Source organism: Rhodamnia argentea, chromosome 8 (genome assembly GCF_020921035.1).
Source record: "Rhodamnia argentea isolate NSW1041297 chromosome 8, ASM2092103v1, whole genome shotgun sequence".
NCBI lineage: Eukaryota > Viridiplantae > Streptophyta > Magnoliopsida > Myrtales > Myrtaceae > Rhodamnia > Rhodamnia argentea.
This window is the reverse complement of record NC_063157.1, coordinates 10161293-10171731: the sequence shown is the minus strand read 5'-3', so window position 1 is coordinate 10171731 and position 10439 is coordinate 10161293. Positions and strand designations below refer to the sequence as shown.

The window sequence follows — 10439 nt, the reverse complement described above, 5'->3', positions numbered from 1 at the left end:
GGTATTTGGTTGTAAACTAAAGGTGGCTTTGGCCTGTGAGGAGTCTGGCCTTCCCTCCACTTGGAAATTATTGATTAACCCAAAAAAAAAAAAATTGCTGAACTAAATATTACAATAACACAAGTGAGGAACTAAAATTGCAAAACACAGAAAGACCAATCCTAAAGTAATCACAACTATCAACTGAATAAAATTTTCATTGCGAAATTGAATTACTACGTGCAAAAGCTGGAAGCTCTAACTCCTGGAGAGAGCCTCTACCATACATGCTCTGACACTAATCCTTGGTAAAGCTTTCAAACAACTACAAGCATGGCATGATCAACGGTCATCCTTTTATATCCTCACTTTTGGATTTAACTTTAGTTCAACAGGCACATCACTTAAGGTTATCAGGTTTTAGATATGTCCAATCTCAATGGATGCATAAACAGTCAACTCTTTGTCGGACATTCACTCTCATATGTCACACCCATAGGAAGACCAGTAGATTGATATAGTGCAAAGTTGGACAAGGTCCACATAATTCGCCTCAGTTCAACTTTAACAGGAGCTGGAGCAAAATCGTGAAGAAAAGCATTGACTTTACCGGTTTCATTGGACCACCCACGAATCGAACCGAACTGGTGATTTGGTCCGGTCCGGTTCCAAGGATTTTCAATCCGGTCCTCATTTTTGAAAATTGAGAACCATGACCATTGGTATGCTCTCCGGTTCTTGAGAGAATCGGATCAACCCATATCATGCTCACCCCTAACCGTATTAGTATTAATTCAATACTAAACATTTCAATTAGATCAATTTAGTTATAAACGTTTTACAAGGAGATATGCGTACTTAAAGTTCTAAAATTTTGTCATAAAAGTACAATTGAATCCTAAAACTTGTTAAGTCATTTCGTTAATTTTGTCCAACTTGACTAACAAAAAATACTAACATGATTTTTGTTTTTGAATATTTTCTCTTTTCTATGTGGGGATGATATGGCCAAAACGACATCGTTTTGGTCCAAATCTAATTTTTATATAAATTTTATTTAAATCAAATTTAAAAATAATCTAAATCAAATAAAAAGTTGGAAACTAAAGGCAAGGCTACAAAAGCCCTGGCCGTTGTCGCTCCACCATCTTTGGGAAGGGCTAGTGACTCTCACCTAGGCTGCAACCTCCTCCAAATCTAGTGAAGGGCCTATAGGCCCTTACCTTTGGTCGGCGAGGGTCGCTGGCTAACCAAGGCCCGACAACTCCCTTCGATCGTTCCCCCGCCATCGTCGGCCCTTCCCGACAATGATGGGGTGCAACCCTCGGAGCTTGGATTCTAGCTCTCTGCATTTTTTTAGCTTATTTTTTATTTAATTTTACTAAAATTTGTATTGAAAAATTAGATTTAGATCAAAACGACGTCATTTTGGCCTTATGTTTTATGTTTTAGCCACATATCGTCGCGTAGGAGAGAGCAAACATTGAAAAAATCCATGTCAGCATTTTTCATTCAGCCAAGTTGGAGGAAATTAGCCAAAAAACTTGATTACACTAACCCGACAAGTTTTAAAACTTGATTACACTTTTTGTAAGTTTTAGGGCTAAATTGCACTCTTGTGACAAATTTTAGCATTTCCGATGCACATATCCCCTTTCGCAATTGTACAAATTTAGTCCATCGAACCAATTTTGTTAGAAATAGCTGGCGTGGACGTCGGCCATCCTACATAGCGCGTCCGGTATTAATATTGGCATTTTTTAATAATTTTTGTTTTTTTTCCCTTTTCATTTTTTTTTTTTTTTTTCTTTCGTTTCTTTTTTTACCCTTGCACACAATATTGGAGCCCTAATGTTAAGAATTTACTTTAGAAAGCCATTAGTCCGACAGTCCGATAGTACTGTTATTATTTCTAACCCCACAATATTTCAATTAATGAGTGCTTTATGCAAAACATAATTTATAATCAGAAATAATTGATAGTACTTGTCGAGAAGCATTATCATTTACTTTATATCTTACACTTGCCCACCTTCGCAAGGATTCTTCTCGGAGCAAAAGTAATGAGCTTCCTTTAATCAGCTCTCCTCTTTTTATTCGGTCTTTGAGCAAGAAAGGAATGTCCTCCGGTTGGCTTATTTGGGACTAGAACTGAATGTGTTGCCCCGGCGAAAGGGACGGAGAATGAGGTCATCGGTATGCGTAAGTAGAACTTTACGTGAATAACCGATTCGTTATAATGATGTCATAATCTGAAATCGGTTATCCAAGCTTCACAAGATACTTTCGTTCAGAGTTTACTAGTTCTAGCGGTCACAATGGATCCAAGTGCTCCTCGATCGGAGGTCATACATGCCTGCGGCCGATTGTTCGAAACAAGCGGGAGTATTTGAATTTCATGCAAGATGGTTACAACCGGTCTTGTGGGAACCATCTGAAGTTTAAATTTGGGAGAAGTTATAGAACTGTCATGGGCTAACCGTGCACATATAACATCGCATCGTCACTGTTTTCGGTAACTTTCTTTTCCCTTTCCTACAAGCAATGTGTGCGAGAAAGAAGTGGATCGAATCCTTAGTAAGACATCTGGAGCATCTCAAATGTACGACGTAAAAATTATTACCAATATCAAAAAAATAACAATAATAAAGTATTTGTGCACTCCTTATCTCTCTCCCTCTCTCTATAAATTCATCAATTCTGTCACCCCTTTCAGCTTAAAAAAAAAAAAAAGCAACAACAGCAAGAGCACAAGACGCTCCGGGACAGAAGAAACTTGCGGAGCCATGTCTGTGGACTCGCACGAGACTGACTGGATCGTCCAAGTCAACGAGAGCCTCAAGCCCTTGCCCTCCCGCGAGCAGCAGCTGTGGGAGAAGCGGTCCATCTATAGGATCCCCACCCACGTCGCCAACCTCAACCCCAAGGCCTATCTGCCTCAGGTTGTCTCCTTCGGCCCGTACCACCACGGCGATGACCACCTCCTCCCCATGGAGGAACACAAGCGCCGTGCGCTTTCCCGCTTCCTTGAGCGCACCGGGAAGCCCCTCGAGCCCTTCCTCAAGTCCCTGAGGGAGGTGGCGCGGGACCTCGAGGAGAGCTACGATGCGCTGGATCCCAAGTGGAAGGTGGGCGGCAGCCAGGGCTCGGCAGGCCCGTTCCTGGACCTGATGATCATTGACGGCTGCTTCTTGCTCGAGATCCTAATGTTCGCAACCGGCCGGGAGAAGGGCTACGCGCACAACGACCCCATCTTCAGCAATTACGGAATGGTCTACATAATGCAGCACATTAGGCGGGACATGCTAATGCTGGAGAATCAACTGCCGATGCTAGTACTGTATCGGCTGTACGCCGTCGAGTGCGATGGGAAGCAGGTTACTTTCTTCAATTTCGCTCCGTCGTAAGAATACCGAGTGGGGAGCGCAGTTGGGGATCAACCCACAATTGCATTATTAAATCTATAGCCGCTATCGATTTTTTTTTTTTTTATAGTTTTACGTCGGTACTATGATACCACAGCAATCTCGTATTTAATTGAACTGACTGTACTCCAACGACGCCAGGGAATCGAATTCATCAACGGTCTCGTATTCGAATTCTTCCTCATCTTCGAATTCTTCGGCTCCTACAACTTTTTCGTCCATGGCTTGGACGAACGCCTGCACGTCCTGGAGGTCTATAGGAAGAGCCTGCAGCTCCATGAGGATAGGTCCAAGGAGCCCCAGCTCGAGGAGATGTGGCAATGGAGCAGCAAGGTGATAATCCCGTCGGCAACCGAGCTCAAATATGCCGGGATCCGGTTCGAGACGAGCTACACCAACAACCTGAGGGACATCTCCTTTGCCAGCGGGACCCTGAGGCTCCCCATGATCGTGGTGGATGCCACCTCTGAGTCCGTGCTCCTCAATCTCATCGCGTTCGAGCGCTTCCACATCGGGGCCGGGTATGAGGTCACGTCCTACATCTCCTTGATGGCTCAAATCATCACCGACAAGCGGGACGTCGAGCTACTCCGCACCCAGGGTATCATCCAACATGCCATCGGGAGCGACGAGGCGGTCGCCGAGCTGTTCCACTCGCTGTCCAAGGACGTGGCACTCGACCCTGGGAGCAGCCTCAAAGCCGTGAAGGGGCCTCTCGACGAATACTGCAAGAAGCGCTGGATCATGTGGAAGGCTAATATCGTCCGCACCTACTTCAGTAATCCTTGGTCTATATTGTCTCTTATCGCCGCGGTCTTCGCGTTGGCGCTCACCATAATTCAGACAGTGTACTCCGCGCTCAGCTACAACCCGAACCCTCACTTCGCCTCTGGAAAATAAATTTTTTTCCATATTTTGGGTCCGTCTCCTGATGGCTGATGCTCGATAATCATTTCTTGATTGGTTGTTAATTGTTGTTTATGAATGATTTTCCTCCTGTCTTCAGTCATGTCCATTTCCCTCGTTAAATGTTCGAATGACGGACATTTTGCTTCTTTTCTTTTTATCATTATCAAATGAAATCTACCATTGCAACATTTTCTTCTTTGATTAAATTCGTTGAGAAGTCGCGGGGAACTCAAGTGGAAAAACAGTTATGGCCTTCGAAGTCATCTCTAATCCCCAAAATTCAAAATCATCTATATTTCTCCCCATCGTCAAGCCAGCAATCATTAACACGGATAACAAACATAAGGATATGCCTGAGAAACTAATATTTTGAAACTTCCCATTCTCGAAATAAGCCGACAGTTAAACTGCTACTTATGTTCGACCCAAAAAAAAAAAAAAAACTGCTACTTATGTACAGAGAAAAAAGCCCACAAATATGGAAAGAAAACTTCAGTTCTCTGACCTTAATGAACAAAACACGTATTGTTCGTATGAACTGCAACAAACCACAAAAAAAAAAGGGATGAAGTCTAGATGTTTCTATCAATATTCAGCGATCATGAATAACCAACCTTCCACAGTACCAATAGCTGAATATCAAGCTTCCTATCGTCTTCCAATTCCGACTAAGCGCCACCACCGTAAGAAGACTACTTATCGATTATGCAACATTGTCAGACGTGACCATTCTAATGTTTTGTAGTTGAAATAGAGAAATGCTATGAGAAGCAAACATACAATGTTACCCTCAAGACGCCTCCAGTACAAGTCCTTAAGAAAATTGGGCAAGACATTCAAAGGGGCAACGAAAACAAACTGTTGCGGAAAAGCCATTAGGAGAAACTAGATTAAGTGGAACAGAAGACAGAGACATAACAATGACAAGAGCCTCCATATAGCGCAAAATAAGTACATCAAATTGTAAAATCTTGACAAGTCAATACATGATCGAGGGAATCCACAATGCATTACCATCAGGTATATTCAGGTGAAGACAATGCCATCTACAACAACAGTGACACCCATGTAACTGCACGTGTTGATTGTGATAAATATGTCTTAGGAACTGCATCACCATCAGGTATATTGAGGTGAAGAGAATGCCATCTACAACAACAGTGACACCCATCAGGAATCCACAATCCACACGCATGCCTCTTACAACAAAGCAAATGATAGATGAATTATAGATTTGTTTTAGGAACTGACAGTTGATTGTGATAAATAACTAAGACAGAAAGTAAATCACCAAAAAAAGTCTACCCAATGATCAAGATCGAAAGAGTAAATCTCCGTTGAGTAAAATAAAATATCCACAACACTCAGTTCTCTCACCTTAAAATGGACAATCACATGTCCAAAGTACAAGTCAACCAAGCATGTAACCACGGCCATCAATGAATTGCATACACAAAGCATACACATTGTTGGAATGCAGAAACCAGTAACTAACTATCAATTGTCCTTGTCGACATAGAATGCCAGCACATTATATTTCAGCGAGTTGTGTAATTAAATTGCTAACATAACCACAGAAACAAGAACAATAATGAATAAACTACATGGCTTTGGCCTTTTTAACAACTGAACCACTTTTGATTTAGCACCAAACATAGCAAACACTGCCCCCTTTTTCCCCTCTCCTACCCAGCCACCCTCCTTTTCTTTCCATCTTCCCTGATGAGCAGTTCTTCCAATGAGATGAAAAATTGAAGATCAGAACCTCAAGAAATCACCTTAAAAGGCCTTCGGGATCAAAGAGGCTTAGGCACCATGATGGAGCAATGGCAGGCAACAGACTAGTTAGAAACCACACACGCTGCACAATTAAATAGAGCACATATGACACATTTTTCACTTCACAACATTTGGTTGGGAAACCATATGCCACAATATTAAACCAAACTATTTATAAACAGATTCAACCACCTTTCTAATGCCAAAGAGCCGCAAAATCTGAAGATTGAAAAATCTGAGCAACCTAGTTAACTTAAGGATCCACAGAACATTCAAGTTTATCAATACACACCCCTGATTTCATGAAGGAACTCATGGTAAAAATTCTCCATACTTCATTCAACAGATGTTGCTCAATATCCTAAATGTATATAAAGAAAGAAAATTCACCTCTAGAGAATAGTAGCTCCACCATAGTCACAGACCAAATGGCATCTGGCATTACAAACTCAAAATTTTTCCCTTAAAATGGGTGACAATCGATACTCAAGAGTACTCGCAATCCACAACTTTCACCACAAGATTGGATTTTAAAGCAAAGTTCTAGAAGCTAGCAACTAGGTCCCTCTACTGTTAAGTATTGACTCACACCTGACTTGGCTGGAGAGCGAGGCCACAGGATGGATTAGAAAGAAAAACATGAAAGTGAGTCTACAAGTAGAAGAGCTTCATACAAGATCAAAAATGGGGAGCTCACTCATCCATAGCCTCTTCTCCATCGGCTTCTGCCTCTTCATCCTCATTCCTGAGCTGACCACATACATTACACTCCATTCTATTGGAAGGAGCACACTCCGACGGAGGCAAAGGAGCCATTGTCCCGCCGCAGTTTTCCCTGTTGCACATATACCTTAGGAAGAAATATGCATGGGGGAAGTCGGTCTCTTTCTCCTCTCCAATACCCGCCTCCAATCCACCCATTTGTTCATCGGCATCCTCATTCATCCCTTCAGTGTCGCCATCATTGTCTTCGCGGTTATCGCCGTGCTCATTCTCATCGTCAGACCAATTGGCCTCGACCTTGCACCGATCGCAGTCACAGGCGAACCCATAGTCTTCCATCAACCTTCTCTGCCTATTCGCATAATTCAAGTTGACAGGAAAATAACTCAAGCAGATCTCTCTCCCTTGAGGAACATCATGGATTATCCGCACGATTATATCAGTATTACCGTCAGAAGCAGAGTCTACGTAGTCAAATCTACAAGCATTTGGTAGGCAATCGTGGTTGAAGAAAGAAGCTCTGGGATAAATACCATAAGCTCTCACCGATCTCTCCCCATCCAATTCGTCCCCATCCCGCGACGAAACCGGCTCCATCAAACCGAAAGCATTGAGCTTGTCCCTCGAAAGCAACGCGACGATCATTTCAAAAGAAAACCCCTGAGGGAAAGGCGAAGCCGGAGGAGGGGGAGGACAAACCGAGGCGAGCAGCGAATGCAGGAACTGCGCTGCCGAAATGGTGTCGTCCGTGTGAGCCTCTCGGCCCTGGAGAGAGAGCAGTAGCTGGAAATTCGAAGGAGAGACGGTCGCGAGATTGCAAGCGGCGATAAGGAACCGAGCTTGGACATGGCGTTCGAGAGGCTGACCGTCGAGCAGAGGGCAAGCAACCAAACGAGACAGCGCTTGACAGACCCAAGGAGTGTGCGACGTCGTGACGGCGGCGGAGAGACAGCTGGGGCTGCAAAATGCGTGGTGATCGCACGTAGGGCACGAGACGGCTTGCGACGAGGAGGACTGAGGCAAGATTTTGAAGCAATTGGCGCAATAACAAGTAGTCGCAGAAGAAGAAGAAGAAGGTGGTTGTTTGGTGATGGGAAGAGCAGAGTAGAGAAGAATAGGAGAGTCCCTGAGGACGATTTGGCCGCCTCGCAGCCGCTGAGCCGCCACTAGAGCCCTCCCTCTGCCTTCGATCTCGGCGAGGTTCAGGAGCGAGGCTGCTTCGTCCGCCATTTACAGAGGTTTGAGCAAGCTTAGGGTTTCTTCCGGGTTAAGTGCCCGCGAAATTCATTTAACCTTTGCCAGTCCACAAGTTTTAGGTTCAATTCCAAATTTAGCTCCAATTTTATTCTATAAAACAAATCGTAAACTTTCAACCTATTATTAAATCTACCACGTGATTATGTTCCAATTTGATGTGACATTTTCACGTCGATAAGAAATCCACATCAGCAAAGTAGTGGGCGATAAATACTGACCGACCCAACATTTCCACATGGATAATAAACCACCCCAATATAAATTGTTGAATTTCTTCAAAATGAATATGAAATTAGGGATGATTAATGACGATTTTTTAATAGGGGGCTAATGGGAGGCTGGGAGCATATTTGAGATTAGAGCAAAAATTAATGATTTTCCTTAGGCAAAAAAATTCAAGTATATTTGGGACTGGACTTCAAGTTTAAATTTTTTTTCTAAGTAAAAAAAAAGGGGGTTAATACCACATAAAATCCCAAACCGATACACTTATGACAAATTTATCCCAAACTATTTTTCAATCACAAAAAACCCAAATTGGTATGCTTGTAACAATTTTACCCTAAACCGGTACATTTATGACAAATTTACTATTCGCTAGTTTTCGTTAAATCTTACCGTTAAAGTACTAAGTTGTATGACACATGGCAATTGACAGGCGCACCAGCTTGGAATTTTTACCCTTTATTTTTCACATTGTATCCGTTTGAAATTTTTCTTGGTATTAACCCAATTTAACCGAGGGTAAATTTGTCACAAGTATACCGGTTTGTGATTTTTTGTGATAAAAAAATTAATTTATGGTAAATCTATCACATGTGGAAAATCTTGTGTAGATCTTTGATTTAGCTTTAGAAAAATTTTGTACCAGTTTAGGATTTTTTATGATAAAAAATAGTTTGGGATAAATTTATCACAATCGTACTAATTTGGATTTTTTCATGATCAAAAAAATAGTTTTGGGTAAATTATTCACAAATGTATCAATTTGGAGTTTTTCATGATATTAACGCAAAAAAAAAAAGTTCAAGGCAAATTTGGGACTCAACCTAAAGTTTGGAATTTTTTGTGAGACAAGATAAGTTTGAAATAGATTTGGGAGTGGATAAAAAATTTGTCATTTTTTGGGGAGTTAGACCAATTGAAGAGGCTAAAAAGGAAATTGATCAAAATCAATTTGTTTGGATCATTAAATTTACTTCAATTGAAACCAATTGGTCATCATGGTAAGAGAGATTGATGTTATTGAATTAATTGCATTGATTGATCATAGGCTTGTTCAATTTCGGATTAGATCTTTCGAACCACAAATAGAGGCATACAAATGAAGTATTTCCAATAGGTGAGAGATCAATTTCAACGTGTGAATTCGTAGATCTTTTTCAATCAAGTTTTTTAACTTTTCGCGTGTCCAAGTGAATTCTTGACCTTGCATGAATTTTCTAATCAAGTACATTAAATCTGATTATTTGCAACCGATGTATCATCCAGAGTTGGCAAGAGTTTGACAAGAATAAACTCTTTGGAGCCGTTTATTATTTGTTAATTCTGTGGGACCACAAATCTTAAAAATGAAGGCCGCAATTAGATATCATGTAGGGGTGAGCGGTTTTAGGTTCCTTACACGTTTCAGGTGAAATCCGGAGCCCGCCAGCTAGAACAGTTCCTCATTTTTTGAAACCTAAAACCTACCTCTCATAAGTTCTAGGGTACTCGGAAACCCGCCAATTTCAATTTATTTTATATTTATTTATATTTAGTTAAGCAAAATGAGAAAGCGTAACAATAAAAATGAAAGTATCTTATTTTACTATAGGAACAATCCATCGTAAAAGATGAACACGTAAAGATAAAATAAACAACAATCAAATGATTGTGGCGGCATGGCCTCCTCCAAAAACCACCAAACTTCTACCGGTAATTGAAAGAGTATGAACGTGAATTGATCACTCACACAATTAGTATGGCGATTTGTATTATATTTATAACATGTACAAAAGATTTTACAGAAGGTAAGAATATACAATATCATCGCAAATCATGGAAGATTTGCTCTATCAATGGAATCAACGCAAATCATGGAAGATTGGCTCAATTAATGAAATCAGCACAAATCATGGAGGATTTGCTTTACCATGATTTGCTTTATCACACCTCCTCAAGCGAAATGGTGGCGGTGTCACTGTGAGGTTGTCGCGCATAATAAGAAACCTGGATATTGACAGAGGCTTTGTCATGACATCGGCCGTTTGCACCTGTGTAGGAATGAAGCGAACTTCCAACTTCTTTTTATTGATTAAATCACGAAAAAATGATAGTCAATTTCCACATGCTTGGTCCGTGCATGGAAGATGGGGTTTGCGGTTA

General features: G+C 41.4%; 2 protein-coding genes across 2 annotated transcripts; one reads left to right on the top strand and one right to left on the bottom strand.

Annotated features, from left to right (window-relative positions):
• Nucleotides 1-2765: 2765 nt before the first annotated feature.
• Nucleotides 2766-4304, top strand: LOC115736730 (UPF0481 protein At3g47200-like). The gene is made up of 2 exons (XM_030668556.1): nucleotides 2766-3356; nucleotides 3546-4304. The coding sequence occupies exons 1-2, from the start codon at nucleotides 2766-2768 to the stop codon at nucleotides 4302-4304; spliced, it is 1350 nt and encodes a 449-aa protein (XP_030524416.1).
• A 2342-nt stretch (nucleotides 4305-6646) lies between these two features.
• On the bottom strand, nucleotides 6647-8099 carry LOC115736729 (histone-lysine N-methyltransferase ASHR2). Its single transcript, XM_030668555.2, has one exon. The coding sequence runs from the start codon at nucleotides 8043-8045 to the stop codon at nucleotides 6786-6788; it is 1260 nt and encodes a 419-aa protein (XP_030524415.1). The 5' UTR covers nucleotides 8046-8099; the 3' UTR covers nucleotides 6647-6785.
• Between the last annotated feature and the right edge of the window lie 2340 nt (nucleotides 8100-10439).